Consider the following 11,756-nt stretch of genomic DNA (forward strand, 5'->3'; position numbering starts at 1 on the left):
ACCTTACTACTTTACAAGAGGTCAATTGGGAAGACTTAGCCAAAGAGGCTTCCAAAAACCGTCCTGACCCATTGCAGCACCAGTTGCTACAAAACCACCTCCTGATAATAATGAACTGTCCAAATTTGCTCCTACATCTTCCAATGTGATTTTGAATCTGGAAAATCGACTGTTTGTGAGGCTTACATTACATTTACAATCTTTGCAGGCTGATCAGACACGTGGCACCCCTAAGATGGCACCTGGGCCCAGTGGGCCCTTGCCTAAAATAGCGCCTGAACACAATAAGCCTCCACCCAAAATGGCGTTTCCAGTTTCGGAAGTGATGGCCCCTGGTCAAATGAATTGGAGTATGTTCCCTGTGTGAGACTCAACCCAAAAGGAGGAATAAAGGAAAAAAAATCAAATAAATCTACAGTGATTACTAAAGCCAGTGGGGAGACTGGCTGTAGGCACCTTTGGCACTTACTGGTTGGAAAAGAAAGTCAGAAAAAAAAAAAAAAAAAGGGTATGTTAAGAGGAAAGGAAGGAAGAGCAGTTTAAGAGAAGCAAGACACCAGAATAAAGGAAGATCCAGATAATTAACAGATGATGGTGACAGAAGACATGGTAGTAGAGAAAGGATGGAAGGAATCTAAAGGAGGGTAGGTCCAGGAAAAACAGACTTTTATGGAGAAAAGAGGCACAAATCTGATGAAGTGGCACCAACTAGATAGTTGAGAAAGAATGGCTATAGAGAAGAGGTGGGGAGTAATCTATAGGCCTAGGCAACAAAGAGGAACAGACAGTAAGTAGAAAGATGGTGAGTAGAATGTGACTATGGGATGATGCAGCACAGCAATGGCAGTCACCTAGGACAGGGCGGCATGAGGCACCAGGGGGGATAGAGAGCAGAGGAGAAGCAGGGGAGGAAGAAGAAAGGGAGCAACAACAGGGGAGCAGGGAGCAGGGTGCAGGTGGCAGCAGAATGCCCAGCCCTGCTTCCAAGGCCACACAAAAAGGGCAGTCCAATTCATTTCCTTATTAGTGGGGATGGAAATCACAGCCGCCATGGGGACAGGTTCAGCAGGGTTTGGGGTAGCAGTATATTCTTATACTAAATTATCTAACCAGCTGATTGATGATGTTCGAGTATTATCTGGTACTATCCAAGATATCCAAGACCAGATAGATTCGCTAGCAGAAGTGGTCTTGCAAAATAGAGGCTTGGACATTCTGACAGCAGAGCATGGGGGACTATGTCTTGCTTTACAGGAAAAGTGTTGTTTTTATGTTAATAAATCAGGCATAGTTCGAGAAAAAATCCGAGAGCTTCAGGATCAACTACTCAAGTGGAGACAAGAACTTGTGGATGACTCCTTCTCCTCGTTGTGGGGAGGAATGTTCACCTATCTTGTGCCCCTGTTGGGACCCCTCTTCTCACTCCTACTGTTGCTCATGATAGGACCTTGCATTTTTCAAAAACTGACAGCATTCATCAGCTCACGTTTAGATGCTTTTGCTTCAAAGCCCATTCAAATACATTATCATCAGTTGGAAATGGCAGATCAACAAGAGTATCGTGAGAGGGTTCCCTCAAATGGACCCTATCATAATGTGGCCTAATCTGATGTAGGCCCCCTGGTGAGATGGACAAGTAGTCAATGACGGGCAACTAGGACCCACATGCAGTGCCACCGACCACCTAAGACAGGAACAGGGCCTACTGCTGCCCTGCAATCCCAAGACGGGTAAGGTCTGGCCGATCTCATGTGAAGGAGTTCTTGACCCAAGCCAGGCATTGTCCCCGCAGGGTACTGTCAATTTCCTGCTTGATGTATTTAATAAAAAGGGGGGATATGTGGGGGGCGATAAAACGCTCCTGTTATATTTTCCCTTATTTGGGCAAGAAGTGCTGCAGCACAATCCCCGCTTGCCTCGACATCTTCCTGTGGTCCTGGACCTCCACTACCAATCCACAACTAGTCCCACCCAACTGCTTCCACTATACAACTGTTTAGACCCTGGCCACTCAATAAACGAGACTTGATCAGAAAGCCTGTCTTGTCTCCGTCTCTCGTGTCTCTTGCCCTGTATTGTTTATCCCCGTTCCTCCTCTAGGTCATTACCCCACGTCTCGACTCGTGGGCCAAGTCAAACACTGAAAACCCCAACCCACATCACAGTGTGCTAAACTGATATAAAAGATGATGCTAGGGGCTGGTGAGATGGCTAAGTGGTCTAAAGCACCTACTGAGAACAAGCTTAGCAAAGCACAGGGACCGCAGTTCAATCCCCCAGCACCACATGCCAGTCAGCCCCGCCCCCTGGTGGGCTGAGCTGGCCACACACACACACACACACACACACACATAAATTTTTTTAAAAAAAAGATGATGCTGACGTCCCAATCCATCCCCATCTTTACCAATGCCTTTAAAACAGGCTTCTGCTGAAAGTTGACTTGTGCTGCTAAAAAGATCCCAGTGGTAAAAAGAGTATAAAATTAAACCCATAGAAATCTAGCTAACCACAGAGCAAGAACTAGATGTGGCTTTGGGCTCTGTGATAGGCAGCTGTGGGATGCCTGGCTGTGACATGTCACATACAGAGAGGACCAGAAGCTGCGATCCCAAGTGTCTATCCATGCTCCTCTAGCTCTTTGATGCCCACAAAAATCGGACCCTGTAGAGAACACACAGATACCCTGTTTTCACTCCACAGCAGCTTCTGATTGGCTGAAAAAATGCTTGCTCCTATGACTCTGGTTCATGTGATTCTGAGCAAACTTCAAGCCAAGGTGGAGGGGCCTCCTGTGGACCTCCCATCTGGTAAAGTGTTTATTTTCCAAACTATAAAAGTAATGCACCATCAGCACCCAACTTGGAGAGTATTTTGTGTTTTGGGTTCCATTTGAGGCTGGGGTCTCTCACTTCCTCAATCTAGGGGCTCAATGGAGCACCTTCTGCCTTGTGCACAATCAGAAGAAGTAGGGAGGGAAGGACATTCAAAGAATAACAAGGTCCTGAGCTGCAGAGGTCAGAGACCCATGCACCTATGACAGTCCTTCCTTGGCATGGGCCTAGCTCCCCTCTGGGTTCCCCTCTGAGCAAACCTTGGGGCTGCTGTGACCAATGTGTACCACAGGAGTGGGCTGTGTCACTTCAAGGCCTGGCCTTAAGGGACTAATCTTTCCATGTCCTGTCCTTGAACATGGTTCTCACAATGTCAGCTCTAGAAGCCAGAGCCGAGCTTCCCCAGGACATCTGGCCAAGGGGAAATCCAAGAGGAGAGCAGGGGGGAAGGCAGGCAGAGGAATAAGGGCTAGGAGGAACCAGGTCACCTCAGAAGCAGGCAAGGAGAAAGGAGGGGACTCATGGGCCACAACAAGAGCTCGAGAAGGCTTATACACAGAGTGCTCTGACACTGTAGTTGGTCTCTTCTCTCGCCTCTGGTCTCCACAGACAGTGCTTCATGTCGTCATTGCTATCAACAAACACAGCAGCCAGCAGTGCCCTTGGTGAGCAGGGTGTCCTGGTCAGCAGCGTCCCCAGGATTACTCTTTTTTCTGCTCCTCCACCCACACCTGTTCCTGCCCCCTTTGGCTTGAGGCAGCTGCCCTCTAGTGGAAGCTGGGCCCTCAGTCTTCCCTGAAGACGTGAGCTGTGAGCTGTCCTCCAGCTTCTACTTCAGGAGGTCATCCACAAAGGTCTCCGAGCCATCACCTGGCCCAGGGCACACTGACCACCACACTGCCGAGGGGCCACTTCTCGGGGTCACCTGCCAGCCTGCTTGCCTGGGGTGTCCAGGAATGGGGGCTCAGTGCCCAACCTGAGGAGCCCTGTACAACCTGGCCACTCCTCCAAAGCTGACCTGTGCAGTGCCTGGGCTCTGGATCACTACGACAGAAGCAGGAGAAGCCAGAGAGCCTGGGGCTGCTTCCAACTTACACATGGCAGCCCTGCTCTCTATTTAATGGCGGTAAGGGTGCAGATGCAGACCAGCATCAGGGATACCCACGCTCTTGACCCGAAGAGTCCAGAAGATCCCAACAAACACGCTGCACCCTGCCACAGAGCACGGGCCCAGGCGCAGCCACCCCAGCTGAGCCTGGGGCTTCCACTCCTTCTGGCTCCAGAGACAGCCCCAGCCCCCCATTCCCCCACACAGGCTGGGACAGCAGACTGTTGGGCAAAGCTGCGTGTGCCCCCACAGGGTTGGCACCACAGTGTGACTGTGGCAGAGGCGCCTGGCCCCGGTGGCCCCGGCTGGGCCGGGAGCGGCAGGCTGCGGTGCAATGTCTATGATCAGCCGGGTGTAGGCTGGGGCTCGAGGACACAGAGGAATGAAAAGGGCAGCGAGCTTCTACCACTCTTCAACAACACGTAAGAGAAACAAGTTAAACAGAAATATAAAATCGATATTCAGTCTTGACAGGACAAGGAGGTAAAAACGAAATTAAGTTTTAAAGCTGCTGAATGGCCTCAAAAATCCCCACATAAAAAGAAGCAGTTAGTTCACAAGCATTCCCATGTCCATTCAGACACAGCGGGGATCCCCACAGGGAAACTCAAGCCGAGCTCCCCAAATGAGCTGAAAGACAGCAAATGTGCAACACAGGTGCCGTGCATTTCGCTCTGTCAAATGGAAAAGAATTACGACCCAAGGAGAGAATTATGCACTATTGCTGTAACTGCGGTCTTTCTGTGAGGCTAGAAGACTTGGAAATAGATTTCAATTAAAATTCTGCATAACTCATGTCAACTTTTCATAAAACCATCAGATGTATCACATCCCCTGAGCGCAAATTCTGATCCACTATAAAATTATATTATTTACAGTACATTACTCCAGGCACTTCGTCTAATTTCCTGAATAAATTACATATCATTTCAAAAAGGGAGAAGTATTTTTAGCAACACAAAGCACCTAGTAACATATAAAACCCACTCTTGAAGGGCTCAGATGAAAGCTGTTCTGCTTCCTTTCGAGCATTCCACAATAACTGTCAGTGTGCTCGCAGCTAAGTGCCTTCTGACACACATCAGAGATTACGCAAAATAGGATGACCCTGCAAACATGAACAACAGAGACAACCATGCGGGCAGCAGCTAATCTGGTTTAGCAAAGAACACTAGTTCCTGCCAGGCATGGTGGCACGTGCCTGTAATCCAGCACTCAGAAGGCTGAGGCAGGAGGATCACCATCAGTTCGAGGTCAGTCTGGGCTACACAGTGAGACCCTGCCTCAAGAAAGAAAAAAGAAAATGAACTCCTCACAGGGCCAGACTTGGTCCCACAACTGAGAAGAGACTGTTTAAACAGAGAGAGGACCCAGAAGGCTCTGTGGGGCAACACATGGAAACCCAACAGGGCACCCTGGGAACACACTGTGGCCACCAGAGGCTGGCAAAGGAGAGTCCTCTAAAGTAGGCTCTATGTCCGTGTGACAGGTGGACGCACTTTACAAGAGTGACAACTCAGAGAAAATGCCAAGGAGACAAACTGCAGCAAGCCTGGCAGCAGAGGATCCTCGGGCCTGTGGCAGGCTCTGCATAGCTCCCCAAAGCCTTCTCGCCATCTTCAGTCGTGCAAGCCAAAGAGGCCTGCGGGACAAGGATCTGGGTTTGTGTAATACAGAGAGAAAATTCAAGATCCTGAAACACTACAGGGCTAACAACAAGAATTAGAAACCTGCAAAAGCGTATGACAAGAGCAAGAAATACAGCAGCCAGAGACTGAAAAGGATGCCCTACTTTAATAAGTCCTGCTAGGCATGGTGGTGCATGTCCATCATTCCAGCACTCAGAGGATGGCGGGAGGGTCGATCCAAGTATGAGGCTAGCCTGGCCTACCAAGGGAAAGCCTGTCTACAAACACCAAAAGAAGTTTGATTTTTTTTTTTTAAGTCTCAAGATAAAATGCATTACCAAGAGAGGCTGAATGTGTTCCCTGGTAACTTTGTAAATAGCAAAATATAATGGTATTAAACACAATGCACCCCCAGAAACATGGACAGAGAGTACAGTGAGGCAGCTTCTTTGGAGACTCGGCAGCTTCATATTTCTCCCATAAACCAGGACCACGGCAAAGTGGATTTACACTACCGACATGCACCCGGAAGTCCCGTGTGGCTCTGGGGCAGCTGAAATGCAGAAATACAAGGCTGCTGGAGGACAGCACAGGAGAACACCACATGGTGCTGTGGGTCATGGTGACACCTCAGATGCACCAGTAGAGGCATAATTCGCGACAGAAACATCAGATCAGCTGGTCTTCACTAAAACTGCAATGCTCAATTCTCTGAAAGACACTGCCTCAAGAATGAAAAGACAACCCACATCTAGAAGAAAATATTTGCCAAACACAGATCTCATTACGGACAAACTACTGCAAAGAATATCTATCTAACAGGACTTGCATATATCTATAAGACTAGTATCCAAAATATATGAAGAACTCAGAAAAAAGAAAGCAAACAATTAAAAAATGGGCCAAAACCTTATTAGTCACCTTCCCATAATGACACACAGAAAGCAAATGAGCAGACGAAAAGATGTTCCGCATCCTTCATCAGGGGAAATGTAAATAAAAATCACCCAGAGAGCGCCCACTCAACATCATTCTGGTTTTTGGTTTTTGAGACTGGGTCTTGCTGCGTAGTTTAGGCTGGCCTTGAACTCACTGCGTAGCCCAGGCTGGCCTCAAGTGTTGCAGCAATTCTCCTGCCTCAGCCTCCCAACTGCTGGGATTACAGGTGTGTGCCACCAGGCCTGGTCCACCTCAACAGCTCTGGAAAGGCCAAGCTCCACGCAGTGCCAAGGCCAAAGCCTGGTGAGGGTGACAAGTGCAGCAGGAACTCACCTTGGCTACCGAGAGAACCTGAAGTGGTACAGTAGGGCGCTTTCCAACCAAGAACCACATGCTTACCCTCTGATCTAGCACTCACAGTTCAGTTTTGTGCACACCAAACCCACAGTGGATACTTATGGAAGTTTTGTTCATAATCATCTCAACCTAGAAGCAATCGAGATATCCTGCAGTAAGTGAGGAGAGGCACTGTGGGACAACTCGGAAGATTAATCAGTGCTACAAAGAAAAGAGCCGTCGAGTGACAAGGAAGCTTTAAGTGCATGTCAGTAAGTGAAAGAACTGGTGGTGCATTCCTGCAGTCCCAGCACTCTGGGAGGCGGAGGCAGGAGGACAGCAAGTTGGAGTCCAATCTGGGCAACTCAGCAACTTAGTAAGACCCTGTCTCAGAAATTAAAAGGGCGAGAAATGTAGCCCAGGGCACAAGTGCTGAGAAACCACAGGGAAAGCCAAACCATCAGTGGTTGCCAGGGCCTGGGGAGCCAGGGAGCACGGTGAAGAGACTGTGTGTGACATGTTACTGTCACTGTATCCAAGTCCATACGATACACAACACCACACATGATCACATGTACCCTGGGGACAGTGGTGACTAGCAGGGTCATGCAAGTCCATCACCTGTGACAGATGTGACATCACCATACCTTCTCTCACTTCAGCTGTGACCCTCACACCAAAAGAAAAAATAATAATAGCATAAACTATATGATATCACTTTATATTGATCACATGATAAAAACATCTACTGAGTCAAATGAAATACATTTTAAATTCATTTCCCTTGTTTCCTCTTCATCTCTGGGACACATCCACGAGGTCACATTTAGGGCCTGCACTCTATTCCACGGCACAGCACTAGTGAGGAAATTGGCAACATCACACATTTGGGGGCCCCTTATTTCCACACAGGGACAGCAGGAAGGAGGACACGCTGTTGCATCCAGCGCACCCCAAGGACTAGACCTAAGCCTGGCAGTGGCAGCAGTGACGGTGCTAGGGGACCAGGTGTCAGCAGGGACTGCATGGACACACAGACGGTGACCTGGGCCCTGCCCCTCTGCCGGGCCACCCACACCCTCCCAGCCGCTGTGCCAGGGCCCACCTTTGATGAGCTCGGGCTGGTAGGTCTTCCGCAGCTGCTCCAGGAAGCTGTTATAGAAGCCCTCGGCCTGCTCGGTGGGCATGGCCAGGTGGAAGTCGGGCTTGTTGCCCTTGAGGACGCACTGCAGGGTGAACTGGCTGACACACAGCACCTCGTACTGCTTGTCCATGACACTCTTGGACCAGTGCTTGCCGCTCTCATCCTCAAACACACGCAGGTTCAGGATCTTCCGGACCCTGTGGGGGAAAGAAGAGCAGTGAGAGCAACTGCGCGGCCCCCACACTCCATGCACCCCAGCCGTCCCCAGCTTGCTGCTGAGGAGGGATGGAGCTATGGTGCCCAGAAGGTATGACCCTGGCTGGCACTCACTGGCACCACCACCCGGGTACAGCCTTATCCCAGGACGCTGCCCTGGGCTGTCAGCTGCTGCTGCTGCTGCTGCTCCTGCTGCTGCTGCTGCTGCTGCTGCTGCTGCTGCTGCTGCTGCTGCTGCTGCTGCTGCTGCTGCTGCTGCTGCTGTCTCTGTCCACCACAGCAGCTCCAGGCTGGCTGGAATGATAACCTGTGCTGCCTACTCTTCCAGACCGGGGATCTGCCCAAATACAGGGCTGTGTCCCCCACTGTGGCTGAGCCAGGATGGCCACCCAGTGAATGAAGTAGGGGAGGTCACAGTCACAGAACCATAAAGTATCTCCTAGGAAGCTGACCCTAAGTCCTGACTACGCATGCACCCTCCAGAGTGGGTACCATTCTGGACCCCAATTACCCCCCACCAGCCTGGGTGGGTTGTCATAGGTTCTGGGTAGCAAGCATCTAAAGCCAACATGCCACAAGGGATGCCAACTCAGGCAGGGCTGACCCCCAGGACAGCGAGCCAGACCTCAGCAGCAAGCTCCAACTTTGGGCTCAGGCCTCCACAGCCCAGGGCAGGTAGCTGCCTCTCCGGGCTCTAGATCTTCTGTAGACAGTGAACAACAGGGCACCCTAGAGGTGTGACCAGTCATACTGGTCATACTGCCCAAGTTCCAAAAAGAACCTATTTATAGGAGCTTTGGTTTTTGCATTAAGAGAAAAGAGGGCCAGGCTTAAGAGCCTATAAACTCAGCTCTGGGAAGCTGGGGCAGGAGTATGCAAAGTTCTAGCCCATCCTAGGGGAATATAAATTTTTTTTCTCAATCTTTATTCTTTTTTTAAAATTAATTTTATTGAGAAACACATAGCAATGAGACAGTTTTAAAAGTGATTAATAGGACAATTTCAATAATTAATACATTCCATATTATTATCTTCTTAGTGGTTATTCATAGTACAAGATGCAGACAATGTAAATTTTAAACAGGAGGAGGCAGCTCAGGGTAAAGGCTCTAGGCTCAGTCCCAGTACTGAGGCATCTGTGAGGAACAAGCATGCAGGTTCAGGAACAAGGACAGGTGGGGGCCAAGCTGCCCTCCTCCTGTGTGTCACCTGAGACACACAGACATCATCTCACTACAGAAAGTGCAGTGACAGATCAAAGCACCGGGGACACGCATCACAGCCCCCGAGCCCCGGCTCTCACATGTGCTCCAGCTCCTTCTGTGAGTCTTCCAGGGAGATGCCCAGCAGTACGCACAGGCCCCGGCCGATGGCGCTCACCTGCTCGCCTCCAACTAGAAAGAACCAAAAGAGACCGGCTGAGAGGTGACCTGGGGCTGAGTCCCACAGTGCACTTCACTTCCTGCAATTTCTCTGGTAAGCAAATTAAATGGCAGTACATGCAAGTGGTAAGATGCTACACAGTCCCATCCCTTCTGATTCTCTTTTCTTTTGTTGGCACTGGGGATTGGACACAGGGCCTTGGTACTTCCCGGCTCTTTTTTTATTTTTCTTTTTGGTTTTGTTGTTGTTTGTTTGCTTTGAAGGTTTCAATTGTACTTTATTTCTTCAATAGGCCCTATTTTAATGGATACACTGCACTTTTACTTGGCATCAATTATGATTTCATTTAGAAATCCTTTAGCGGTATCCTATCAGCTGGCATGATTCCTGATCTCTCCGTTCCTTGGGGGTGACTCTGTCCACAGGGGAAAGGTTCCATTCTATTCCAATCTGTGTTGCTGTGTAGGTCCACGCAGCAATACAGAATGTGGCTCCACCAACGAATACAGCATTACCACATTTGTCATGGAAATCAGGTGTACATTTCTGGTGGCTCTGCCTGGTTACCATTTGTTGAATGCTTCGCACTGGAAAATGACCTAATGCGTTTTTGGCCAAGGGAATCATCGCGGAGTTGAAGTTGAAACTGTAGTTACAGCAGCTGCCAGCTTGGTGCCTATTTTTCCTTTTGAAACAGGGTCTTGCCATGTAACCAAACTGCCCAGGGCAGCCTCCAACTTTCGATCCTCCTGCCTCAGCCTCACAGAGCGCTGGGATCACAGGTGTGCACCACCACAGGCAGCTCCATTCTGGTACCTGCAGTACGTGGGAGCTGTAAAGTTAGCAAGCACTAAGCAGGATTTGAGAGCCACATTTTCATCTGTTATCTGGGATGAGACACCTGAAATTTTCTGGAGTCCCATTTCTGAAAAGCCCCGGCACTTTCCTCCCCAAAAGAATCCAGCTCAGCTAGATTAGAGGGGAAGCTCACACTCTTCTGGGAAACGAGCAAATCTGGCAACAATATGGAGAAGGGTTATATCCTAAGAGCAATTCTGTTCTTCCTAATTACAACTGAGAACGTAAATACATTATACCTAAAATTATATGAGTTTTGTGTCTGCCCTCCCTCGGCCCCTGCCTGCCTTTCCCAAGCTGGACTCCAGGGACACTGCAAGCCCACAAACACCTACAAGTGTGTGTGTGTGTGTGTGTGTGTGTGTGTGTGTGTGTGTTCCCACTCAAGTGTCCACCCTCTACCACTGGACAAGGTCTCAGATGTGGGCAGAGCACTTAGCCAAAATTTACCATTCGGATAATGGATTTGACTCTATTTCAAATGGCGACCCTGATCATGTCCTCTTGTTAGCCAATCTCTTGTCAATGTCTCCCTGGGCCTGCCGTGCCGGCCCCAACCTAAGGGTGCACTGAGAAGGCAATTGAGACCGGGCGTCATGGTGTGTGCCTGTAATCCCAGCTCTTGGGAAGCTATAAACAGGCGGATCACTATGAGTCCGATCTAGTAGTGAAACCCTGAACACCCTGTAGACCCTTCCCTAAAATACAAAAATAAATACATAAAAATAAAAAAATAAATTTCTAGCCCTTTAGGGGGCCTGCCGGTCAGCTCAGTTGTTTAAGTGCCTGCTCATGCAAATGCAGTCAGGCACAGGATAATTCCCACCTCCACCTGCATTACCAGACCTGCCCTTAAGGCAGCCTGAGCCAGCCAAAAAAAAAATAAATAATTCTCTTGTCAATGTCCTTAGATTACTGTTGCTTATTGTGTCATCGTGTTCTGACCTAAAATGTTCTAAGCAGAACTAGGAGGAGCAACTCTACCATCTTCCTGGCTCTTGTTCTGCTCAATAAAATAGACACAAACACACCTCAAAGGGCCACAGAGCTTCACGGGCTCCTCCCCCTCTGGCTGTCCACTGCAGGGGACACCAGCATCAGTCTGCTCCTAAAATGTCAGCAAAGCTTGACTGCTCTCATCGCTGTGCTACACTTGCACTCTTTTCCTCAGTGCTGCTCTGTCTTTAATGGACTACATGTGACTGCCATCCTGTAAGCCACTGACTCAAAAGCTAGGAGAGACACAATTTTTCCTGAAATAAGCAGTAAATGACTGGCCTGATTTTGCCTTTTTTTTTTTTTTTTTTTTT

The 11,756-nt window shown here is 49.1% G+C and overlaps 1 protein-coding gene across 1 annotated transcript in view; it reads right to left on the reverse strand.

The window, feature by feature from the left end:
- The window catches only part of Dtd1 (D-tyrosyl-tRNA deacylase 1), a 59,282-nt gene that overhangs the window by 39,617 nt on the left and 7,909 nt on the right, over nucleotides 1-11,756 (reverse strand). The window contains exons 2-3 of the mRNA XM_004635675.3: nucleotides 9,509-9,599; nucleotides 7,951-8,186 (exon numbers count right to left, since the gene is read on the reverse strand). Coding sequence (XP_004635732.2) covers nucleotides 7,951-8,186; nucleotides 9,509-9,599 — 327 coding nt within the window. The remainder of the gene's footprint in view (nucleotides 1-7,950; nucleotides 8,187-9,508; nucleotides 9,600-11,756) is intronic.

The sequence above is a fragment of the Octodon degus genome, unplaced genomic scaffold (genome assembly GCF_000260255.1).
Source record: "Octodon degus isolate 3935 unplaced genomic scaffold, OctDeg1.0 scaffold00073, whole genome shotgun sequence".
NCBI classification, from domain to species: domain Eukaryota; kingdom Metazoa; phylum Chordata; class Mammalia; order Rodentia; family Octodontidae; genus Octodon; species Octodon degus.